The sequence below is a fragment of the Epinephelus fuscoguttatus genome, linkage group LG2 (assembly GCF_011397635.1).
Source record: "Epinephelus fuscoguttatus linkage group LG2, E.fuscoguttatus.final_Chr_v1".
Classification (NCBI taxonomy): domain Eukaryota; kingdom Metazoa; phylum Chordata; class Actinopteri; order Perciformes; family Serranidae; genus Epinephelus; species Epinephelus fuscoguttatus.
In genome coordinates this window covers 31525584-31552701 of record NC_064753.1, presented here as the reverse complement: position 1 = coordinate 31552701, position 27118 = coordinate 31525584, and the positions used below count along the sequence as shown (strand labels likewise).

The 27118-nt window shown below is 40.4% G+C and overlaps 1 protein-coding gene across 3 annotated transcripts; it reads left to right on the top strand.

Annotated features, from left to right (window-relative positions):
- Window positions 1-2369: 2369 nt before the first annotated feature.
- LOC125900621 (beta-2 adrenergic receptor-like) lies at window positions 2370-27118 on the top strand. Of its 3 annotated transcripts, none has more exons than XM_049595733.1 (4): window positions 2370-2602; window positions 9097-9181; window positions 21889-22251; window positions 22697-27118. In XM_049595733.1, exons 1-4 carry the CDS (start codon window positions 2597-2599, stop codon window positions 23599-23601), a joined length of 1359 nt encoding a protein of 452 aa, XP_049451690.1. In that variant the 5' UTR covers window positions 2370-2596; the 3' UTR covers window positions 23602-27118. The 3 variants fall into 3 exon arrangements, with proteins under 3 accessions (XP_049451690.1, XP_049451708.1, XP_049451700.1); XM_049595751.1 differs by having other exon boundaries at window positions 21884-22251; XM_049595743.1 differs by lacking the exon at window positions 9097-9181 and having other exon boundaries at window positions 21884-22251.

Sequence of the window (27118 nt, the reverse complement as noted above, 5' to 3'; positions counted from 1 at the left end):
TAAATAGGCTTTTATTCTGAAACATTTGTAGGAATTTGGTTGTGGAGGATACAGTAACTTGATGTTTACATACGGTGCTTCAAATGAAGCTCCTGCCATCTGCTGACGCTTTTAGGTGACTACAACAACATGTCGGCTGGCACATGAACAGACACACTGACTCAAATAATAGTAAAAGTGATAAAAATAGGACAAGAATAACCCGATGACACCACACACGCCGTGAAAGACGACCGGGGATAATTGGTGAGTACCAGCATGTAGCGTGTACCAGGCATAATGCAAGTCCTGAGTCTGAAATATGTCTGTCAGCAAGTCCTACTCCACCTATTGAGACTCCACCGTAGACAACGGCAGCATTTCTCCGACCACGTAGCGAGCCACAAGCTCCGTGGCTTCTTTCAGACTGATAGGTTTAACGTTATCTCCGTTATTAGAACCAAACGACAGCCGTTGCTGTTTCGGAGCTGAAGGACCAGCGTTCTAAAAGTAACGGAAGTAACTGATGTCTTATTTGAAAATGTACTTATTTGATTACTCAAACAGCAAACTAACGTGTTAGGTTACTCGTTACTGCAAAAAGTAATCAAAGTACTCTAACGCGTTACTTTGTAACGCGTTATACCCAACTCTGGTCCCGACCTGACACAAACCACCTTAGTTTCTGTCCAAGCCCGTACCAAAGCAGCAGTTTTGAGCCTAAAACCCATTTCCACTTAACTTGAGTTTTTTCACTGTAGTAACAGGAATTTGTGACATGGGTTGTGTCTGTAAATAGTCACTCTGAGTGCCAGAAGGCACTCTGGCACAAACTGGACCATTTGGTTTGTTAATAGCACTGCTGGAATATAGTGCCATTTGGTTATTCAGAGCACCACACTCTCTGAGCAGTAGAGTGTGCTCTGGGCACTCAGAGGAGATAAAGCAGCAAAAAGCCAAGCAGAGTGAAACTAAATATGTTTGTTTATCCTTATAGAAAAAGAATGCTCTAACAAAATCTAACATCAGGAAATTGGGGTGAACCCGACCTGATTCAAGCTCCAAGGCATGCTCAGAAATTAACACATGGTTTTACTGGAAGTACTTAGCAAGTGTCCATTATCAGAAATAAATGGACGCCCTGCAGCCAATCAGAATCAACCACCAAGACCATGGTGTAAATACAGGTGAAGCCTGCCTTGTTATTCACAGCATGACTTTTCCAGAGCTTATCACAATACTTGACCGCAGGCTGTAAATATGTGTATCTATTACGTGTTGTAGCATTACAAGACCTGTCACTCAGGCTATTGGGAGCTCACATGTAATCACCCAGAAGCCAGATTGTTGGAGGGCAGAATCAGATATACAATATGACCCATACTATAACATGGAAAATGCCCTATAGTTATTTATTTGGCAGGTTCACAAAACCCTTGAGGATTAAGTTACATAACAGTGCTCAGCATGTACATTACTGTTTTCATCCTTCACTCCGGCCTCATCAACATTTCGTCAGCATTCATATTTGGAATGCGAGCTTCAATTTACACTTCAGTTTCAATGTCCTCTCCGATGAATCTCAGAGAGATTTTTGTATGCAGAGGTGGTGTCAAGGCAAGGGCAAATCAGTGACATGTCCTGCAACGTGTTGTCCAGTGTTTCAAATCATATCTAAGAGGAGGCGGTCTCACTTGAGTGCTGTGGTGTCTGCTCCCCGGGGGCAATAAAGAGGACGGGATGTAAGCCGCGTGCCAGGCATGATCAAAACTGTGTACATGGGCCAAGGCCACTGGGGGCAAAACCGGACAAATGCCCAAGAGAGGATGGATGCATTCTACCCCATCTCATACTGTAATACGGTCACCTCTCATTAGTGCAACGTAGTATCTCTTTCCGGCTCTGTTATTTTTTTTATCTGCATCTCCTTTCATTCATTCTTTGTCGTTTTTACAGCATCCAAGGGAAGGGTAGAACTAACACTGTCATCAAATTGGACACATGAAAGGCACAGAGAATGAAGGTTTAGAGCAAAGAAAAGCTGCTAAAATTAGTTTGAGGACAAAGTAGGGAGTAAAATGAGTATGATTAAGGGTGGAGTGAAATCAAGAGTTCAAGAGTGGAGGATGTAACAAACAAAGCACGAGAGATGTTTGAGGAACAAGGAGAAGAAGATGAGAGGAGGTGGGGGAGTCACATCAGAGGGCAAACGTGGGAGGAAAAAAATGAGAAAGGAGCTGCCGTGGACTTTACCTTGAAGCTCTTAGGGGAGTGCATGTGCATGTGATAAGGACGGAAAGCCATTCAGAGGTTGAGGGAAGGAGCGGGGAGGGGGAGCGGTGGAGTAAGGGACTGGAGGTTCAGTGCTCCACACAACGAGAGAGAGACAGTGGAGGAGGAGGAGGGAGAGGCTGAATCATTAGGACAGAGAGCTGGAGTGTGTGAGAGGCTTTGCGCTTAATGTGTGCTTCTCAGGAGAATGAATGATGAGAGGACTCCACTTTCTTCTTCACTGGAGGATTTTTAATTGGATTGTACTTCAGCACTTCCACACTGGATTGTTTTCCTGTTATCAACCTCTGTCTGCACAACAGCTGTATGGTCCATAACAGTGCAAATGCAGGTAAGATTATCCCATCTGATTTTCTTTTTCACGTGCATGTGTGGTATTAAATAACAGCTGTTTTCCATAATAAATATCACACAAAGGGATAAAAACAATTATTTATATATATATTTATGTTATTTAAAAGCAACTTCAGTTGAGTATTGACTTAAAATGTGTCAGGCTGCACACACACATAAGCCTTTTCATTTGAAAAATGACTCTGCTTACACCACTTAACTGTTCATGTGTCAAAGGATATTAATTTGCTATATGTTACATTTTAAAAACTGATCAGCACTATGCATCTTTGGAGTAGTAGATGGACTAATTATCCACTAGCACAGCACTGTCGGTCATCAAAATATTTAAACTAAGTGAATGATAATGAGCAATGCTTTTACAGAAGACATATTTACACAGCACAAAAAAATCACTGGGAATGTAAATGTCATAATGGCACTGTATAAATGCATTAATTATAAACTTTTTTCATGTGTTGTCTCTTGATGCACACATGCATTGACCACATGGACACACAGCCATGCCTAAATCTGTCCTGTTGATTTTAAATTGCACGTTTCACTGAAATTGTTGCAGTTATTGCTTTGCATATTGACACACAAAGGACAACTGTTCATGAGGAGGCAATTTGAGAAAATAGCTGAGCAGATCAACTGTTTTCCGAACCAAGATCAGTACAATATTTCCTAATAATGTCCGCATAATCACATTTTTAGTTCACATATTTTGCCCCAGAGTTTAAAATCGCAGTATGGAGAAAATGTTCCTTGTTAACCTTAACCTATATGAGATTCCAAGAGAAGATCACTACCATTAAAATAAACTTCAGCCTCTGATGGACCTTCAAAAATTCCTATTTCCATGCCAGAAATTGGTTAAAAGCATTTATAAATGTGAGAATGAAACTGTCAGGTGGATTCCTGCTCAGTGTCTGATTGCTCAGGCGTGCAGCAGCTGTTGACGAACTAAAGTGAGGTGGGCATGACGTCCATTAGCACTGTGTAATTTGGAATGGCACTCATTGACAGGATGGAGACAGCACGCACACACGAATGCAGATACGCATACACACATGCTCAAGTTTCAGCAACAGTTATCTATTCAGTCTGGTGGGTTATAGCCCGCAAGTTATTTGTAATTATTAAGTGCATAGTTCTGTTTTAGGACTAGATGAAACAATCTAGTCCTAAAACAGTGAATCAATAAAAACCTACTGGGTATGAGAGTACAAGGCAAGAAGACCAAAGGTCAGGACATCAGGGGTTAGCATCTTAGTGTTTAAAGGTCCAGTGTGTTTGATTTAGGGGTGTCTATTTGCAAAAATGTACTAGCAATAACAGAAAAACACAAAAACACAAAAAGATAATAAAGTAAATAACATTAAATAAAAAAAACCTCTACAAAAATGCAAATCAGCAAATCATCATAACCCAATGCCAGTTCTGGCTTCATCTGCCATTATTTAAAAGCTTTAAAGACATACGTATGAATGAATTTTTAAATCTGTTTAATCTGCAACAAGGCACAGTAAATCTCCTACCAGAGGGCAGCAGCTCGTACTCTGTATGCAGATCATGAGAGGAGTCTCTGATGATCTCATTGGCTTGACTTAGAGCAGCCTGTTCAAATCTAGGCTGCATGGAAATGTGCTCTTTGACACCAATTATTTTGGATGAGAGAGGTTACCGAATCAAGCTGCGATGCTGTAACTGGACAGGCTCTCTAAGACTGCCTGTTAAAAACTTATCATGAATGTTACCTCAGAATGAGCCATTTATATCTACTTATAGAGCAGGTCCTCTCCCACAGAGTCTCCTGTGTTATGCTACAGTGGCCCAGGTGGCACAAAACAAACACTGGCTCTGGATAGGGCCATTCACATTTTTGCATCAGCCACCACAGTTCTCCTACATGCTTGTGACATGTGAGAAGTCTCAGTTCTGTAACCTCACCACTAGATGCCAGTAAGTCCTACACACTGGACCTTTAGGAGGGGCTTAGAAATATATTTTTTTTTAATTACTAGGCAGCTATGTAATAATTACTGGGTACAATATTATTGTAATTGGGTATCAGGAAAAATCAGGCAGAAAAAATGTGAAAACAGTCTTAATATTGAAATAAAATAATTTTCATTATATCTTTGTTTAGAATTAATATATATTTACAAAACCTGACAAAAGTATTTATTATCAGAAATATTATTTTTATGTTTTTAAATGATTTTCTTTTTTTTTTCCACATGGGAACAAAATATCAGGCTTTGCCTGGGTAAAGGGGTGTGACTTATAGTTTTAAAGGGCCAGTGTGTAGGATTTAATGGCATCTAGCTTTGGGGTTACAGAACTGAAACTTCTCCCATGTAACGAGCATATCTACTCACCCATATGCCGATGGAGGCTCAGGTGAAGTTTTAGAGTCCTCACAACACTTGTGGAGATCCAAGGGGAGAGGGGGTAGCAACACAACTCGCTCTCGCGCGAGACCAGCGAAAGCACGTGAACACGCATGAACGCGGTACCCATGTCTCACGGTCTCGCGCAAGCGCGCACACGTGAGCGCGGTGCACAGAGAGGCAGTTAGAGCTACAGGCTACAATGAGGCTAAAAACAGAGTTCAAATGACATTTTTCCAAACAGCTTTTTACGTGGGGGCTTCAGAACACTTGGATCACTATGGACAAGCAGTATGGAGATATTTTGTGCTTTCAATTATGTGTTTTTGGATGTTTGAATCTGGGGCGCCGTCAGCCTCCATTAGGTGAAGTTGTGTTGCTACCCCCTCTCCCCTTGGATCTCTGCAAGTTTTGTGAGGACTCTAAAACTTCACCTGAGCCTTCATTGGCATATGGGTGAGTAGATAATGGCTGAATTTTCATGTTGGGTGCACTATCCCTTTAAATCCTACACACTGGACCTTTAACTAAATATTTTCTAGTTTTACAGGTTGTTTATATTATCAAAAACCCACAGTGACAGGTGAAGTGAAACCTCTGCTGTAAGAACAAATGCTGCCAGAGGAAACTTATTCCCACAGCTGTAAGCAAAACAAGAACACTGCCAAAGATAAAACAACAATAAAAAGAAAGTAACACTTGTTACGTGTTTGTGTCGGTGTGTGTATGAATGTGTTGTTCGGGCACTTCTGTGACAAACACGAGGGGAACGAACACAGACAGAATGACAGGCCAAGATGTGAGGAGAAAGTTGTCTTTCTGCTCATGTGCTGTGGCAGACAGCCTCGGGCGGCTCTGAGCCGGCCTGTCCATCATTACTGCAAATGACCCCTCTGTGCATCCCGCGACCTGGCCTGAGAGCCCCGACCGAGCCCCCACGGTCTTCCTACATATGCCTGACCTGTCACTCAGGGACACAGCCCTGTCAAAGGAGATTCACTGCATGCATGAACAACCTACACCTAAACGCAGCTATTGCAGCACAATGGTCCACCGCTTCAGACTGAAATATCTTGACAACTATTAAATGTAGTGCCATGAAAGCTGCTACAGGTATTAAAGTTTTTTACTTATTCATAAAATATCTCAACATCGACTTAATGGATTGGCACAAAAACACAACATTCTGTACAAACACTCAAAACATTGTCATTCCCAGCCTGACTGACTTTTCCTCTTGAGTCACCATGTGTTTGACATATTTGTATGTTATTAAAATATCTCAATAACTCTTGGAGGGATTGCCATGAAATCTAGCACATTCATGGTCACTAGATGGATCCAGTGCTATCAAGTTTAAATGTCTTTGTGTCAGGGTGACCTAGCTCACCAGGTAGAACGTGCGCCCTATGTAAACTCAGTCCTTTCAACCTGCGGCGCTCTGCTGCGTTCTCTCTCTACACTTTCCTCTCACTTTGCAGCTTTTCTATCATAAAGACAAAAGCCCTGAAATTCTTTCATTTTATGACCTAATACCTGCAAAAATAACGACATTCCCATCAGCTTCAATTGTACCTTGTGTTAAGCAAACGTAAACATGCTACAAAATGAAAATGGTGAGCATGTTAGCATCTGCTTTAAATCTTCACCAGGACCAGTGTTGTCAGTCAATGAGAATCCAGTAACGCAACCTCTCCCTGTCCCTGTCATGTTTCTTCTCTTTACACACCAACCTATTAATATGCAGTCATGCAAAACGTAGTGTTTCCACCTAATTTTCTTTTAAAAAGAGATTTGTCACTGCCAATCCTATTTGAGAGCAACCAATGAAGCATTACAAACAGCTAGAGAGAAAAAAATACAAACAACAAAAGCAGTAATGTGAGATTAAATAAGATGCGACCTGTTGTAAAGGCGTCCCAGTTGCCAGGAGAAAAGGTTACAACAAACAGGCCTGCATCACATTCATTCCATCATTTTCATTTTGTTTCATTTGTATGTATAAAATCAGAGTTTATAAACTGGCGAAATATATCAGCTGACTTTGTCATCAGGAAGTGGAGGGGACTGTGGATGGTGTGTCACCCAGGCAAGACACCTGCCAAGCTGAAGAAAAGGGTTCAAAACCAACAAACAACATCAGCTGTTTTTTCCCAGCTACATCTGTGGCACCACACCTGGGTGTTTTAGCCAAAACATGATCGTCTCCTAACCACAAACAAGAGGGTTTTGTGCCTAAACCTAACCGCACCTTGTTATGGTGAGATCTAGTTGAGAAATGTAAAGTCTCCGCTTCAAAATAATGTACAAATGTAAGATATCGATGGTTTGCAGAAACTTACAATGCAAACATTTTTGTGATGATAGTGTTGTGTACAGTGGTGTAGTGGTAATTGATGAGGTGGGTGTACTGCTAGGTAGATAGGTAGGTTACTGATGAGGAAGGGGGCATACTCTCCTATGTATTACAATGGCTTTTTAGCTGATAGGTGGGTATACTGTAACTGGATAGAAAAAGAAGTGGGTATACCCCGTATACCTGAGTATACCCTCCACTACACTACTGGTTGTGTATAAGATAAGGCTGGCAATCATTTTCTAAAAGGCTAATTTCCTGTGGCAAATGGGCACTGACATTTCTAGCAAACTTTACTCATACAGCAGGACAGTGAAGGGTGTAATTGTTGGGGACTATTTTCAGATACAGATTAATACACACTTGCTTTCTGAGCATGTACAACACCAGGACAGTGTGTGTAGGACTGACTTACAATAAAAATAAACTGCAGCTCTCATGTTCATAATAAAAGTCACCCAGTGAACTGATCTGTTTTTAATAGTTTTCAGATGGCAGTAGAGCACTACGACATGTAGGAGCCCTACCAGGCTTTGATCGGACCAATCAAAATATTGTTGGCTTTGGTCTTTTCATGGGATTTGTTGACAGTAAGAAGAATAAGAACAAGAGAAAAAAAAAATCACACACTATTTGTGGTATCCCAATCCAAACGTAATCCTCATTTTGATAACTCCAACCCAACATTGCCCTGAAACAAGCTGGAACACTCAATCGATCAATCAATCTATGAATTTATTTGTCACATAAAAACCATATAAAGTCCAATTCCAGTTTGGTGCGTTTAGATCTACCTTGATTAATGAACAACTGTTATTCCCAAACACGTTTATTTGTAAAACATCAACACAGTCACCATGACAATCGCCATGCCATCACTTAAGTGGCGTCTAGGATGCCTGCACGCATGTAATTGCAGACTGTGTTGGGCCTCTTGTGGACCTCAACAGTGATGAGCTAATTAACAGCACCTTGAGTGCCTGTCAGGATATCATCAACACATCAACACACAGATTTGTGTGACGTTCACTTCCATGGTGAATAAAAGTTAATAAATCCACTCAAAAATCACGAATAAAAAAAAAATGCTTCTTTATAACTCCAGAACTTGCCTGAGATTTATTACATTTCCATGTTTTGTTTTGTTTTCAGTATTAAAATAATCCAACGATAGCTGTTGGTTCATAAATGGGTACTCTGCAAACCATAACTGCTAATAGTTAATTCAGCGTACTTTTAATGGTGCCAATTTGTCAGCTAGCTAAATTCCTAACTACAAGGCGATATTATACTTGATGCTTGGTGTTTACATCTCCCACGGCATTATGGGAACAATTCAAAACTTAGAGTCTGACTGTGACTCACATTGAGACAAAAGAAGCCAAAGAACAATAACGTGAGGGACAAAACTAGTTTTTTATCTGTTTGTTTTTTCCGGTATCTTGACATAGAAGGTTGTGGTGAAACAAAGATTTCAAAAGCACACTTAAAATCATGAACTATCTTTCAGCCTTCTTTTGTTGTTGAGGAAATTTCAAAATATAGGGCCACATGTGGGTGAGGTTGCACTGAGTAATATTTCATTGTCCCCTCACACAAACTCTGGGAGATTCTTCAGCCTGTACTGATTGTGAGGATGTTGGGTTGTAGGCCTATCTCTCTAACAGCTGTACTCCGTGTGTGTGTGTGTGTGTGTGTGTGTGTGTGTGTGTGTGTGTGTGTGTGTGTGTGCGTTAGTGTGTGTCTATGCTCTCAGCTGCTTGTCTCACCACGCCTGAGGTCTTGCCACAGGGAAGACTTCCGCCTGTCATCTTCACTGAAGGTAAAAGCAAAAAGCCCCTTAATGAGGTTCATCCTCTTCACTCCCAAAAATACATTTTCTTTTGTTTTACCATGACTTAAATTAAATGTAAAGGAACTGCGCTGTGGCATGAAAGCAATTGCCAACGCTGATAATACCATGCCTTTTTGTTTCATTTTGGGGGGGTTTCAACATCCCCATTTGCACTGTGTAAAAACAGAATCTGGAGACAGGATTTTGGTATCAGAAGTGTTCTGATTTCTGTTTGTAGTCCGAGTAGTATTGACCAAACGTGTTTAAGCAAGCTTTAGTTGCCTGCAGGTAAACAGTCCCACAAGGAGGTGGAACACATTGACCGAAATGCAGTCTTGGAAGCATCAGTTATCATTTGATGACGTTTTAGTTTTATAGCTTTTTATTTTAAATTGTATTTGCATCCATATGTAGACAAGCAGCAACCTCCTGAAAAATGAAGCCAAAGCCGAAGTGCCAAAAACTGCAGCTATGTGAATGGCCACTTGGGGCCAGTCCCCATGGACCTCTATATTAAAACGCCCAACTTAACAGCAGAAATAAACATGTTTACAGCCTGGTACAAGATACAGCTTTGGCCTCTATAGCTATTTTCAATTCATGACAACTGTGCGGGGGAGTGAACTTTATATAACTCACTGCTTTACATTTTATAAAGGCCTAAAGTTACACATAAGGGTGGTTTGAATGACAGGCTGTCTGCGAGGCATCACCACAGTCTGTGAGACAGATCCATCCCCCAATTCTCCACATCTCCAGCCTCTCGTCCAAATATGGTCACCTCTGGCTCAAAAAGTCCAAAATGCAGAACTCGAGGCTTCAAAATAGGAGTCAGCAAACCAATTGGTGATGTCACAGTAGCTACATCCATTATATACAGTCAGTGTATACAGATGTCTGTTTACAGAGATAAGACGAAATGTCTGGCACATAGAGGAGGAAGTTATGGCCCGCAGATCTGCAGGCTACACCGGAACCCCTGAAATGTTGGCCATTGTCCACAGAAGCTTACTGTCGTCACACTGATAGTGAAAGGGCTCTGAGACTGCACTGCATTCAATGGTTAGCGTGATTTTCTATGTATTTGGATGACTAATAAATAACACAATCCACTCATTAAAAAGCTAAAGCAGAGTAAAGAATGATTTACGTCAAAATATCTCACCTTTCCCTCCCACCCATTTCAGCATTTTAAAAGGGAGAATTGTTTCTCAGGTATTTCACAAGATTCTCACATAAAACACTCAAAGCTTTCTCTAGGAAATCTTGTCCTTGATCACTGTGAATTACGCAACTTGAGCACTGTTGAGTATTACTGTCACAGGTGTGAAGTGGATTAGCTTTTCTCTGACTTTCACCAACATAACAATGGAGGATGATTCTGCAAAGTTTCATTTATTTATTTATTTATTATATAATATTAATATTTATGCATGGCACTTGTAGCATGGTAATGTATGGTTAAAGGGAAATTTCGGTTTATTTCAACCTGTCTCCTATCGTCCTAAATTTGTTTCAAGTGACTAGTGACATAAAAATAATAGTTAGCATGTTAGCCGTTAGCCTAGATACAGCCGGGGCGCATAGTAGCGTCAGACCTGTTAAAACATAAGTGAGCGGGCAACCTTCAAGTGCAAAGTTAGACCACTAAACAAGCTTTTTTTCCACAAAGACCGCCTCATATCGTTAGGATAAATGTCAGAGAACATATAGAAAACAACATGTAAACGTGTTGTCTTAAATTACCGGTGTGGTACCATTTAGCTCTGCTTTCCAAAGCGCAGCCGAAATATTGCAAGAACAAGCAGCGATCTCATACCGTGCCTGAAATCTTGCGAGCTCTAGATAAAGCCCAGCTGGATACTACTCCAGGTGGAGGTGTCTCATCCTTGGTCACATCCAGACCTTGAAAGTAAGGCTGCAACCGGTCCCATTCCTTGCAACAGAGGCATTCCTCTTCTGTGGGCACTGGGGCACAGCATTCACAGGTACACCACCAATCTCCAGAGCTACGCAGCCTTGCAGCAGCCATTCCTCCCTTCTCGTCCTCTACCTGTTGCACCTCTCTCTCTCTCTCTCTCTCTCTCTCTCTCTCTCTCTCTCCTCCTCTGTTCTTCAATTTCACGAAGCTCTTCGTCAGTGTATTCTGGCTCAAATAAATAAGGGCGGCCGTCAAACTCTGCAAAATCAAATTCCTCCTCCACAAAGTCGAAGTCTGGCAAAAAGTCAGCCATTTCTCTATAAATCTTTCATAAAATAAATGAATGAACTTTTCAGGTTACTGTCCGGTTCTGCCTTCCAGCTGTTGCTGCTTGTTCTCGCGAGATTTCAGGCACTTTGGAAAGCAGAGCTAAATGGTAAACAAACATGGCAGCACATCGGTAAGGTAAGACAACACGTTTACATGTTGTTTTCTATATGTTTTCTGACATTTATCTAACGATATGAGGCGGTCTTTGTGGAAAAAAAGCTTGTTTAGTGGACCAACTTTGCACTTGAAGTATGCCGGTTCACTTACGTTTTAACAGGTCTGACGCTACTATCAATCAATCAATCAATAAATCAATCAATCAATCAATCAATCAATCAATCAATCAATCAATCAGTTTTATTTGTAAAGCCCAATATCACAAATCACAATTTGCCTCACAGGGCTTTACAGCATACGACATCCCTCTGTCCTTTGGACCCTCGCAGTGGATAAGGAAAAACTCCCCCAAAAAACTCCCTTTAACAGGGAAAAAAATGGTAGAAACCTCAGGAAGAGCAACTGAGGAGGGATCCCTCTTCCAGGACGGACAGACGTGCAATAGACATCATACAGAACAGATCAGCATAATAAATTAACAGTAATCCGTATGACACAATGAGACAGAAAAAGAGAGAGAGAGAGAGAGAGAGAGAGAGAGAGACAGACGGTAATGACAGTAGCTTACAACAACATTAATGAAAGTAATAATATTATAATTATAGTTCTGGCTACTATGGTACAATATGTTGAAAGTATATATTAATATCTGGCAGTATACATATGTGACAATAATCATATGTGTATAAAAACATTAGAAGTATGACTAATGATGACAGCAGCAGCAGGAGGCATCTGGCGGGACCACGGCAGCAGCACAACCACACACGTCACGCTGTCCAGGCACCGCTGCGATATGAGTTAATCTGAGAGACAGTGGAGCACAAAGGCTCCGGAGAAGAAGCCGAGTTAGTGACATCCAGAATGGCCGAGTTAGCAAGATGCAGTAATAGGATACGAGAGAGAGAGAGAGAGAGAGAGAGAGAGAGAGAGAGAGAGAGAGAAGGAGAGAAGGTTCCCGGTGTATTATGGGGGTCCTCCGGCAGACTAGGCCTAAGTCAGCCTAACTAGGAGCTGGTACAAGGCAAGCCTGAGCCAGCCCTAACTATAAGCTTTATCAAAGAGGAAAGTCTTAAGTCTAGGTCCTATGCGCCCCAGCTGTATCTAGACTAACAGCTAACATGCTAACTATTATTTTTATGTCACTAGTTACTTGAAACAAATTTAAGACGATAGGAGACAGGTTGAAATAAACCGAAATTTCTCTTTAAGGTTATGCAACTGAAGCTACTTGAAGGATCTGTGGCTAGTTTTAAACGAGCCAGTATTAAATGTTGGTATAAGACACAACAGCAGCAACTACTTTATTAACCTGAATCATCTGTGTGGGGTGTTGAAGCTCTCTTTAACCGCTCAAAGAAACATACCCAGGATTGTTTTATAAGCTTGATACTTTACCGCTGTTCCTTTTTTTTCTGAAATTTAGTTATCAACATGATTTTGAACTGACATGTTTCAGAAGTCTGTTTCAAATCTCTCACCTTTCATATAAACATGCAGCCCAAAGTGCCTTACATGGCAAAATTGGAATGACACAGACACAAGACAATAATATATTAAAAAAGCAAACCAACCAAAACCGAATAAACTAACAGAAAAGATGATTAAAACTCCATAGAATAAAAAGAGAGTAAATAAATAAATAAAACAGAATTAGTCCATACCCATTGGTAGCTTTGCCAGCTTCTACCTATGCCAGTCCTCAATGCCTACGTGCGGTTTCACATAGATTGACCACGTCAGTGAGTAGAAAAATGTGGGACAGACAGAATGACTGACTGACAGAATGATACACTGACAGTTTCTGTGATTATGTACAGCATAACATACCATGACTTAGTCATGCCAAAAATTAGAAGGAAAAAAAAAAACATTTGGCCACAGGGGGAGCCACAGCGATCGGTCACATTTTAGCCATTTTTAAACATTTTTCTGCACCACCCAGTTGCCAATTAGAGTTACATTTCTCCAGTCACCTTGAGGCGTCCTGTTCTACATATCTACCAAGTTTAGTAAAAATCAATATGGCTGTTAGGTCTAGGTAAGAAATTAGCTCTCTAGCGCCCCCATTTTGTTTGATGGGGTCAATAATGGAGGGGTCCCCTCAGATTATGTGTGGTCATATGCCTACAAAGCTGCGTTGTGATCGGTGAAACCCTTGAGATGTTATACACCTTTATGTGATGAGCCACGCCCTCCGCAATATTCATTGCCTTATAGAAGCTCAGTTTTAGTAAGTTTACTAACTTTTGCCAAGAGGGAACTTTAGATATTGATCCCTAGATTATGTTCACTGAGTTTCATGCAGATCGGTCAAACTTCCTAGGAAGAGATCGATTTTAAGTGTTTTTCAAAAAATTCAAAATGGCGGAAAATCTATATAAGCGGAAGTTATGGGTTCTTGAGGCAAATTTGTTCCTCATGAGGAGAGGCATCTCTGTGCAAAGTTTCATGTCTCTACGACATGCAGGATATGCCCATTCAAAGATTGCAATTTCAATCGGTTGCTATAGCGCCCCCCTTTGGCCAATTGATGTAATATTGCTTCATTCGCATCCTCCCATGACCCTCTACCACTGTGCCAAATTTCACATGGATTGACCACGTCAACCCACAGACAGAGCTTTCGTCATTATATAGTAAGATAAGATATATAGTAAGATAAAAATGAACAGGAGAGATAAAAGAAGGTAAACACCAATGGTTAAAACTTAAAAAACCAGGACTGTAATGTAATTCCACATTAAATGCCAGATTAAAAAGATAGGTCTTTAATTTACGTTCGAAAATACAGAAAGAGCTCACCATTCTAATATCCAGAGGAGGCGAATTCCACAGTTTAGAGGCGTAAAAACAGAAAGTACTTTTATTGGACACTTTAGTTTAGTTTGCTTTAGTTTATTGGTTTAAAATACAGAGACAATGCATATTAATAAACATTACTGTAAATATGCCGGTTTAGCCAGGTTGGCTAATTTTCAACCGTAGTCTCTGGGGCAGGTGACATGAGCACTACAATCATTAAAGTATACATTGCATAAAATACCTAATTAAATACAGTAAAATACAAATATAGTATACATGACAGTTTTAGAGCAGGTGGTCACAGAGTTGACCATCTCTCAGCTATGATTTTAAGTTACGTTTTAAATGAAGAACATTTAAAAATAAAGTAGTGAAGGACCTTGGTGATCCGGCTGAAACATTAAATGATAGGAAATGTCTGATGTATGAAGGAGTAAGGTCATTTAAAGCTATATAAACACATAAAATAACTTTAAAATCAATTCTAAACTACAGGTAGCCAGTGTAGTGATGACAGCAGTGTGGTAATGTGACGGGGTAAAGCATGATTTAATGCAGTGGATTTTCATATGTTGCACAGCTGTGATTGGGGTTGACAGCACTGTCTATGAAGCAAATCCCTCAAAGATCCTAAATTAGTCTAATAGGATTAGGAGAGGAGAGGAGCTAGACTTCTCTGGGGTCTGACTGACGCCAAGCATGAGTAGTCTCCTTCATCAAATGCACAAGCCCAGTAACTTCCTGTCACTACTGTCACTAGTTTCCTACATATTCTTTTTTTTTTTTTTTTGGTCAGAAAGATAATTCATTTTGCTGCAGCGAGGTCTGTGGGACCCCAAACAATGAGGATGTAAAGCCATTCTCAACATAACACAAGGTTTAATCAGTACAGAGCCTCGGCTGTGCCTTCAGTTAATCTTGCTTGAGCAGTATGCTAAATACAAAACACTGTACATGGATGTCACCGCCTATCGGCCAACAAGGCATAGACTTTTGCAGAAAGACACATCATTTCATGCTGTCCTCTCTGAATGCTTGTATGATGACCAGGTAAACACCAAACCATCAGTATACAACAGTGTAGCAGCCGCAAACAATGGTATCAATCAGGCATTCGACACAGTCCCTCTGCATAGGCTGTATTCTTACCTGAGGCACAAACACCCCTCATTCAATTATACAGATTCAAGCTGCTGCGTGCTCATTTCAAAACCATAAACTGCAGAAATCATTCACTCACATAAGCATTGTCTCTGAACATAAACCAGGCAGTGATTGCACTTGTCAGCGCAACGTAATTGAGAAAACAATTTAGTGCTACGTATACATGTAATTTCTAGGAGACAGGTTTAAAATGGAAGAGCTGGACTCAGATGATGGAAAATCAGGGCTAAATAGAGGTTGAAGACAGAAGAACCAGACTCAGGTACAGGAGGTCAGGCTCCTGAGACTCAGTGGTGATATTATACAAAGTTGATGAGAAGACAGAGATCCAACACAGCAGACTCACTCAGAAACTGCAGAGATGGACTACTGGGGCAGAAAACAGTTTTCGTCCTTGACGTCATGACAGTTTTTAAAGCATACTATACTGGAATTGTCGGTTACTGCCTGTCAACTGTCTTGCAAGCAAAAGTGAAACTCAACCCCAGATTCACTCTCGTTCTCTATATTAGCGTTTTTGTGTTTGTGTGCAGGATTTTCATAGCTTCTTCTTGGATGCACGCTCATTCAGTCTCACTCCCAACTCATGAAATGCTGTGGTTAATGTGTGGTAAAGGTTTCGGCACAATAAAACCTCTTGGTTAGGATCAGGACAAGTTAATGTTTTGGTTTATACACCCGGCTATGTGTTGACGTTGCCTTAAAAATACCTGGTTATCACCATAAACACTGCTGAAAGTGTCATGATGTATCATCTTTAACAGAGGTCTTCTGCCTGCTGCAGGTCTGACGCTATCCACTGTCACTCCCTTCTCTTCGCGTTTTCATGTTTGTGTGCGCAATTGTCATAGCTTTCTTTTGGATGCACGCACAACCTGGTCTCACTCCCAACTCGTGAAAACCGACACTTGGTCGGTGGTCCCTGGCATACCGATACTGACACACAGAGACAACCTTTAGTGGCAGTATGAGATGCACCGGGTGGCGGAATTTTTCGACGCTTCAAGCAATTACCGTATAGGGCGGGTGGGATGGATAGGTGAATGGTACAAACAACCTCCAGACTGTCACACACGAGACCGTTGTTTATGTCTTGTGCAAAGTCAGTGGAATTATTTTAATAACAATGTGGTGTACTAGTATGTGTAGCCTACTATGCTAATGATGCATGTATGTGATACATGACATTCATAACACGTTTTTATTTTAAGCCAGACCGTGATATTTTTCTTAACCTAACCATGTGCTTTTGTTACCTAAACCTAACACCGCACTGAATTCAAGATCTTACTCCTCACCTTTTAAGGCACTCACAACCTAGCTCCTCTGTACCTCTCCGATCTATTATTTTATTATTTATCTTATCTTACTATATAATGAGGAAAATTCTGTCTGTGTGTCTTTTCCATGTTTTTCTCCTCACTGACTTGGTCAATCCATGTGAAATTTGGCACAGTGGTAGAGGGTCATGGGAGGATGTGAATGAAGCAATATTACATCAATTGGCCAAAGGGGGGCGCTATAGCAACCGATTGAAATTGCAAACTTTGAATGGGCATATCTCATGCTCCGTATGTTGTAGAGACATGACACTTTGCACAGAGATGCCTCTCCTCATGAGGAACCCATATCTTCCGGTTATATAGATTTTCTGCCATTTTGAATTTTTTGAAAAACACTTAAAATTGATCTGTTCCTAGGAAGTTTGACCGATCTGCATGAAACTCGGTGAACATAATCTAGGGACCAATATCTAAAGTTCCCTCTTGGCAAAAGTTGGAAAACTTACTAAAACTGAGCTTCTATAAGGCAATGAATATTGCGGAGGGCGTGGCTCATCACATAAAGGTGTATAACATCTCAAGGGTTTCACCCATCACCACGTAACTTTGTAGGCATATGACCCCTAATCTGAGGGGACCCCTCCATTATTGACCCGATCAAACAAAACGGGGGCGCTAAAGAACTAATTTCTTATCTAGGCCTAAACTTGGTAGATATGTAGAACAGGACACCTCAAGGTGACTGGAGAAATTTAACTTTAATTGGCAACTGGGTGGCGCAATTGGTCAAAGGGGGGGCGCTATAGCAACCGATTGAAATTGCAGACTTTGAATGGGCATATCCTGTATGTTGTAGAGACATGAAACTTTGCACAGAGATGCCTCTCCTCATGAGGAACAAATTTGCCTCAAGAACCCATATCTTCCGCTTATATAGATTTTCCGCCATTTTGAATTTTTTGAAAAACACTTAAAATCGATCTCTTCCTAGGAAGTTTGACCGATCTGCATGAAACTCAGTGAACATAATCTAGGGACCAATATCTAAAGTTCCCTCTTGGCAAAAGTTGGAAAACTTACTAAAACTGAGCTTCTATAAGGCAATGAATATTGCGGAGGGTGTGGCTCATCACATAAAGGTGTATAACATCTCAAGGGTTTCACCGATCACAACGCAGCTTTGTAGGCATATGACCACACATAATCTGAGGGGACCCCTCCATTATTGACCCCATCAAACAAAATGGGGGCGCTAGAGAGCTAATTTCTTACCTAGACTTAACAGCCATATTGATTTTTACTAAACTTGGTAGATATGTAGAACAGGACGTCTCAAGGTGACTGGAGAAATGTAACTCTAATTGGCAACTGGGTGGCGCTATAACAACAGAAAAATGCTTCAAAATGGCTAAAATGTGACCGATCGTTGTGGCTCCCCCTGTGGCCGAATGTTGTTGTTTTTTTCTAATTCTTTCTATCTCTCTCTTGAGTGCCGTGAAAGGCGCCTATAAATAAAATGTATTCATCATTAAGGACTTTAACCTACAAACCTACAAACAAGTTCTTAGTTACGAGTTTATTTTGAAAAGAGACTGCATGCATTCAACACGTGGAAACTATGCATTTCCTGTGAAAATGGATAGACACAATGCATGTAGTAACTGTAAATTGACAGGCCGTCACTTAGCTACCAGAACCAATGCAGGAGAGATATGTACAGCGTACGTACAGATGTTGGCTCTTAACACAGAAAAATTAAAAGAAAATAATATACAGATGGAGGGCAGGGTCTCTGCAGATGAATACACCTATACATACTCCTACTATGGCTGAAACTAACAATTATTTTCAGTGTCAATTAATGAGTTGACATGAGACAATGGTAAACATGTCGATCAGTGTTTCCCGAAGCCCAAGATGACATCATTGTCCACAACCCAAAGATAATCGTTTTACTGTCACAGTGTAGTAAAGAAACCAGCTGGAATCAGAGAATCTTGACTTTCTTTTCTTAAATAATTACTCACTGATTAATCAATTACCAAATCAGTTGGCAATTAATTTAATAGTCGACAACTATTCAATTACTCAATTATCGTTGTGGCCCTAACTTATAGTGGGTCGTAATAGTGATAAGTGGTGATTAAGAGTGAGTACTGCCTTTTTTAAAATCCTAGTAAACTCACTGCTGTTCTTTCTCTCTCTATGCTCCCTCTTGCACACCAGGTGTTGTGAGCATGTAGCTTTCTTAAAATTTACTGACATGTCTGAGTCTTAATAAAAAGAACTTTAAAATAAAATACGCCCATCTGAATGACAAAAGCCTTCACTTTAACAGACAAATGAAATCAGCAGTGTTACATAGTCCATGTCTGAAAAGGGCTTTTGTAGGAGGTGAATACTTATTTTAGGTGCTGTTTAATAAGGTTTGATAAGAGACAAACATGAAAAAAAGTTAAACTTTATGTTTCAATTCAATTTCCTATACTTTTGGCAAGTTTCATTACATCTTACCCTTTACATTCAAGTTTGTTTTATTGCTGCAGAATTTAAATTGGCTCTCTGTAGTGATAATTTGTTTTCACCATCAGCCTCCTCATAAGACTAATATTCAATGTAATCAAGCACATGTGAATGCAATGTTGAGGAAATAAGCTTTGTGGCTCTTTCATATGCAATTTGTCTGGGTCTTCATTAAATCCTCAACAATATGCTGTCCACAGACTGCACACCCACAAGTGTTATTTCTTCCGCTCAAGAACCTCTCATTATTCTGAAGCCAATTCACCGCCGATAACAGATAAGGGATTCCAGTCTCACAGCTGCGATGTTTCCTTGAATGTATCTGCGCCTGCAGCCAGAGTGAGAACATGGGATTTGGTTTGGTTTTGCTCTGGTCTGAATATGTCCGTTCCTGTTACCCTTTGTTTTCTTGGATGTGTATACCTTCCTGCTCTCCAGCCCAGTGAACAGCATAAATGATTGAAGGACCCGAGTATTTAGTTGTCAGCTGAGAAAGACATTTGGTCCTGAACTCAGAGTCTCTGCACGGGTACTGACAGCGTCGAGGTGCTTCCAACAGTGTTAGGTCAGAGGAACAGCGTGTAACCACATCACAAGAAGAAAAATCACTGTCCGTACTTTGGGAAATCTTGGATAAAAGACTACTTATCATTCACATGTCCCTTTTATCTTTTCTTTTTTTGGCACCGATGACTTTATTATCGTAGAAAATTCAGCAATTTATATAAGACATTTGTAAGGTAAACTGCACCTGATACACGACCTTAAAACTTTGCAGTTGTGTACATAGTTTTACCTCTCCATGTCCTCCACACATTATTGGATTATGTGCTTGGCTTGATATATGACACAATATTATATAGAAACAATGAATAAAAGGTATTTTTTAGAGACGATCAATGCAACTCAATTACCAGAGTAAATGCTGACACTGTATGTTATTGCAAACCGTTGATATGCTACATTTGTACATTTTATCTGCAGCTAATATGTATGTATGCTAATACGCTCTGGTTAATGTGTGGTTTAGTCACAAAAAAGCCCCACTTGGTTAGGGTCAGGACAAGATGACGTTTTGGCTTAAAATACCCAGCGGTTGTTACCACAAATACTGCTGTAAATGTCACAACGTATCGTCTTCAGCTGTGGTTTGCTGTTTGCTGTTTGGCAGTCATGAGAAACTCAACTCATGCACATGTAATCTGAACTACATCACTTTACAAATGTAATAGGTATGAAATGTACATATATAATGTATCCATAGTTTGCAGAAGTGTACAATGGCAACATTTTTTTTGTTCTGGTGACTGTGCTGATCAACGTACAGCCATTAAATTCACTTTTTTTTTTTTCTTTTAAGTTTTTTTTTTTTAGGTATTTTTGCCTTTATAGATAGGACAGCTAAGTGTGAAGGGGGGAGAGAGAGAGAGGGAATGACATGCAGCAAAGCGCCCTAGGCTGGAGTCAAACCCGGGCCACTGCGGCAACAGCCTTATACATGGGGCGCCTGCTCTAGCCACTAAGCCATCAACGCCCCAGCCATTAAATTTACATTTAGCAACATACTGGAAGCAGCTAGGTGTATGCAAAGACACAGAGATCATTTTCATTGTACCCTTATATAGGTGGCTTTCAAATGTTTAAGCTAATAATCCCTAAACGTATCTTGATATGCTGATGATACAGGCTAATATATATTTAACTCAAAAGCAATGATCTTTAGAAAGCAGTCGCTCCAAATGAATGACTTGCTTGAAGGGTTTTCTAGCTTAATGCTAAAAACAATCCAGCAAGGCTAGAATGTGTTTTGGGTTTTGGAAACTAATGTGAATGATTATAATTCCCCTTCAAGTGGGCATTTGCAGCTGAAACACACTGAACAAGTGAAAGTACTAAGTGTTATTAACTACTGTTAAAAACAAAATGGGCTGACGTGTTCCATTCTGAAGCATTGTGCTGCTGAAATGTCTGGATTAGATCATGAGAAGTACTAACTGAATGTGATTTTCTGCAACAGAACAGTATTCCTGCTTTTTGTTGACAGATGTAGCACAGAAGTAAGGATTTCTCTTTGACAGCTGAATCTAGAGATAACTCTCCATTAAACCAAACCAGTGGGGTTCTGTTTCTTTTACAGTTTACAGTGAACATGCTCAGGTCAAATTTTTACTTGAAACGAAGTTTTACTGACTATTGTTTAACGATTGGTGTTTTTTGCTTTGTTGTCAAGTACTATGCGAAAATATGTCTTTATTTTTATCTTTCACTATGTCCACATAAATAACTATTTCCTGTAATTTCCTGCCCGCACATTGCCACTTTTCAATCCCATGGAGGTTTTCTTTCTCACATTCTTTAAATATATGTATTATATGTTTTTATATGTGTAAATAAACACTTCTGTGTGACAGTGAGAGAAAGTTGTGACATGAAACTATGGCTGACTCGCAGATGAATGACATACACTGTATCCTGCTTCTAACAATACTAACTCATTACTTGGATCGACAATTTAACTACCTCTATATGTCTTTCGTTTTTCATCAGTGTAGTTTCCCAGAACAGGACATGGTTTCCTGAGTGGCCCTACCACCTACACATCACAAGGGGTAAAACCAGTCAATCCTGGGCCATGACTGCTCTGCTTCCCAACGTCAGTGTTCCCGGGGGTACAGCAGTGCTGCTGCCAACTACAGACAGTCCGTTTAACCTGACTGCAGCTACTCAGGCGGGACTGAGTTCAGGCCAGTCGCTGGCTCCTCTCTGCACCCTCTGCTGCTGTGGATTTCTTAATCGTACTTTGGCAGTGGTGTTCATGGTCAGCCTGGCGTTTGCCATCGTGGTTGGAAATGTGGTCACCCTTACTGTCTTTGTGCAAACAAGACAGTCCCGAACACCACAGGGATACCTGAAAGGTACTTTTTTTATCATCTTACCACTCATAATTATCTAGGTGTAAATGCTAATCCGTGGGGTTCCTTCCAGTAGAAATTCAATGTTCAAACTGAAAATAAATAACTAAGGATGATTTCATATTTTTACTAAAATCACTATAATTAATGAAGAATAATTTCAACTTGCCAACACCAACGACCTTCTACGGTCTAATTACAATAATCTAAGAAGGCCTAATGACCAGATACGATTAGACTTTCAATTCTCACACTTTTCCGCCCAAAATACCGGTTTATTTAATACAGATTTTTTTATATAAAATGTGAAAAAGTTCACTTCTTACTGCTTTAAAAACATTTACAACACTGTCTATTTCACAGTGAAAATCTAACTAAAAAAAACTGTAGGTATCTACAGGAAAACAGCCTGAATGTGTACCCTCTTCTTGTTATCCCTCTCTGACAGTGTCTCTGGCCATAGCAGACATGATGGTCGGTGTCCTCGTGGTCCCTTTCTCTGTCTACACTGAGATCTCTCTGATGGTGACCAGCACACCTCCTGTTTGGTACCAGGGTAGTTCTTCTTCCCCGGCCACCTCCTCTCCTCTCGGGGGACTGGTGAGCCCGTGGCAGCCCTGCATGCTGATTGGCCCCGTGTTTGCTGGATGCACCTTTGTCTCCATCAGCACCATCTTCCTCATGACACTGGAGCGAAGCGTGGCCATCCTACGGCCACTCCACAAGGACGCCTTGGTGACCCGGAGACGAACGCTGCTCCTCATCCTGCTCTCCTGGGCTGCCAGCTTCCTGCTGGCTCTTGCGCCCCTCATCTTCAGCAGCAACTTCACTCTGGAGTACAATGAGTGCAGTCGTATGTGTAACTACACCCCGCTGTTGTTTGGAGGCCAGCTGCCACCTGACGCCAACATTTTGTTGTTGTTCCCAGCATTTGACTTCACGCTGCTCGGTGGCACATTAGCAGTAAACATTGTGTCTTTCACCAGCATCCGACGGTACTCCCAAAAACGCAAACTGCTGTCAGAGGGGAGTCTGAGTGACGGAGGGGGAGGAGGAGGAGGAGGGGGAGGAGGGTGCTCTCACAGGCCCTCCTTTTCAGACATCAAAGCTGCCAAGACAATTGGCATACTGACATTTGCCTTCACAGCATCCTTCTCTCCCATCGCAGTGTTTGTGCTCGGGAACGTGGTGGGATACACCTGGTGTAACTTTTCCTTTTTTGCCTTCTGGATCCTGACAAGTAACAGTTGCTGTAATGTCATCATCTACAGTGTCAGGGACCACCGCTTCAGGAAGGGTGTGACCCTGCTGTTTCAGCGAGACCATTCCCCCCCACATGGCGAGAAGTCCTGAAGGCTATGTGATTTTATCAGCAATGAGTGCATGTTCTGTGGCTGCTTTCCAGTACATTTGATTTTCAAAAGAATTTTTGGGAGATATGTACATTCACTTTTTTGCTGAGAGGGTAGACACCACTTCTGTAAATATGTAGCTGGAGCCTGGATCTGGGTAGCTAAGCATACTAATTGACAACAGGGGGATACAGTTAGCCTAGCACCAATCATCTGGTGGCGATAAAGCCTCTGTAGGCAACAGCCAATATTTTGGGGGGAGCCGGTGTAGCCAGTGGATATCTTAGCCAGGAGTTCTTCCTCAATGTGCCTGTCATTGTTTATTGTTTAGCAATTTGAGACAGGTCCAGACAACATTTTGGCTCACCTCTATTAGCTGCCCCCGACTAAGAATTTTCCTAGTCGACCAATTGTCGTCATTTAGGGCCAGTAGTCGACTCGTCTCCCGCATGTCTACAATATTATTTTAATTATAAATTATATATTTTAGGCCTATATTTTATCTACAAGTGCACGTCACACACTGAGCGAGCCGCCTGTTAATGACGCTGTCGGCAAAGCAGTAATGACTGTGCTAAGTGGCTAATTCAAATTAAATTCACACATGGTCCAGTCATAAAGGTTTTGATTTATTTTGACATTTAAAAAAAATTCTGCAACTAAGCGACCGATGAAATCTTGGGCCAGGCTACCTTGCTTCCCCCTGCTTCCAGTCTTCATGCTAAGCTAAGTTAACCATTTCCTGGCTAGAGCGTCATATTTACCACATTAACACTCCATCCATGAGAGTGGTGTCGATCTTCTCATCTAACTCTTGGCAACAAAGTGCATGTCCCAGCTGTCAAATTATTATTATTATTTGCATTTATTTGCTACTGAGGACTGTAAATGGAAGCCAGATTCAAAATCTTTAACCTCCATCTTAATTTGTCTTTGTACAATTTGACGCCTTCCTCTATCGCTAAACCTCTTTCCTGAAGCTTTACATACTGTAAGAGGGCTTTTATGAGTCTTTCTATAACTTCAGGAACTAAACCTACTGTATCTCCAGGAGCAGCACTGACGACCACAATAACAGTTTAAGGTTTTTTATGTATTCATTTAAAAGGAGTGTTGTGTGTGTGTTTAGAAATCTTGCCACTGCCTCCTCTCTGGGCAACAGCTCATATCATAGATTTGATTCTGTTGTGGTGTATACATTTATTTTTAAGCATCTAATTTCAATCTATTGTAATAATAATCTGCCTCAAGTAACAGACATGCACTTTATCAGTTATGGTGTGAGACATTTGACGTTTATTTTTAGAGTTTTATAATATTGGTTATTTCTGTTGACGCAAATGTGAATGAAAGAATGATCTGTATATTTATTAAATCAGTCTAGACTAAATGAATGGGACGCCAACCACAGAGATTTAGAATAAAAAGCATTATCATTATAGCAGACCCTCATACTGTGCCGGCCTGTCTTTTCAGGGTATAATGTACTTGTAACATAGAAGGATCTCACCAGTGTGTCAGCTAAAAGTCTTGTGTATTGTTTGGAATTCTGTATTGTACAATTTGACAATAAAATAATATATATAAAAGAGGTTAAACAGCATTTTGCAGGATAAAATGGCTATATTCTCATTCATGATAAATTGCTGCATTTGTGCTTGTTATTCTGTCACTGACAGGAAACAACTCAGCAACAGAACAAAACAGGAACAAAAACAGGAAACTAATAAACACAACAAAGAAGGTTTTTTTCTTGCCATTAATTGCTCTAAACTGTTTGCAGACTTATGTTGTAAATCTGCAAACATTATTCCTACAGTTCAATCAAAACGACAGTAAAAGAAAAAAAGATGTTCCATTTACCGTGAAGTGCCCATTAACAGAACAGTTTCACATTTTGGAAAATATATGCTTATTTACTTTCTGCCTGTTAAATATATAGCTAATGTCAGGGAACAATTAGCTTAGCTTAACATAAAGACTGCAAACAGAAAAATTAAATCAACCTCCCAACAAATATAAAGCTCACTTAACAAGTCATATCTCATTTGTACATTGCAGTAACATCCTTGAAGTCTAAGAGATACCCTGGCACATAAATATTATTTTTACACTTTGGTTTTTCATACAGATTGCACAAACAAAATATGTTTTTATTAGTGAGCTTTAAAAGGTGCTGCTAGGCAGATTCTGTGATCTTTAGACAGAGCCAGGCTGGCTGTTTCCTGTTTCCAGTCTTTATGCTAAGCTAAGCTAAACATTTCCTGACTGCAGCCTCCAATGACTGGATATAAAGATGGATAACGAGTCTCTACTTCCTCTCATTGTATAAAAGTGGAGCCAAAACTAAATAAGGTAGCTGCCATGTTATACTCGTGACATCACTTGAAGCCATAAGCAGGATTTATACCTGTGTGTCGGCCCCATGTCATAGCCGATGCTGTGAGCTTTCATACTTGTGCGATGGTGTGTCAGTGTCACTCTGCAGTTACACCTCCAAAACACTAGTTGGCGGCGGAGGTTTCTGTGAAGTGCTGTAAAGTTTAGTTGATTCAAAACACACATTAAACATGGCTTAATAGCAACAATTTCAAACACAAGTACATAAATTGGCTTCATAACTCGCAGCATTCACAGACAAACACTTGTCTTTATCTGGACACATTTCTGAGCACACTGATTGGTACACACAGCTGTTAATCATAATTTCAAACCCTCTTTATTGCATCAAATAACTTAAAAGCAAACTTACCAGACAAATAAACACTTGAACACACATCAGAGTGATAAGAGCTACCTAAAATGAAAGAAACCATCTTTGGGAAAAGTTTATTTGACGCGTACTTTGATCTTTCAGTATGGCCCATGTCCCATCTGCTAACATAGAGAGGGGGAGGAGTTTATGACCCATACTGCAGTCAGCCACCAGGGGGCAATTAAGGCATTTTGGCTTCACTTTTAGGAGCTGACATGTCATCCATCTTTACATACAGTCTGTGGTAACTTTGTATGAATACAACAGTGGTATCAAACTTATCACCCAACTCCTAGCAAGAATGTAAGTAAGCACATTTCCCTACTTGTCAAACTGTTCTTTTAAAGCCAGCTGATTGACAATCCAGTGCATGTTCATGGAAGCATGTTTTAATGTTTTAGGGTGCTGTGATGTTCTGCAAACAAACATCAGGGAATTTAATGTTCAACAAAAAGAAAACAAGTATATGTTAACTTGTCATGTGCGAACGTCACTGAATGAATGAGTATCTTACATGTACAAACTTGCAGTCATTTTTGCTTTTTCCAGCAAAAACTGTCATTATTTTTCTAGTTTAAAAATCTGTCACAATCATGGAAAAGTTTGATATCTCCAGCGTTCTAATCATTGTTGGTTCTGTGTAAGAAAACAAGTGATTATTATTGTGCTGATATTGAATCACTGTACAGAGTTGTATCAGTAGTGCATTATTCATCAGTGGTGGTTGCATCAGATTTGGTAATAATAAATGTGTTTGGGAACA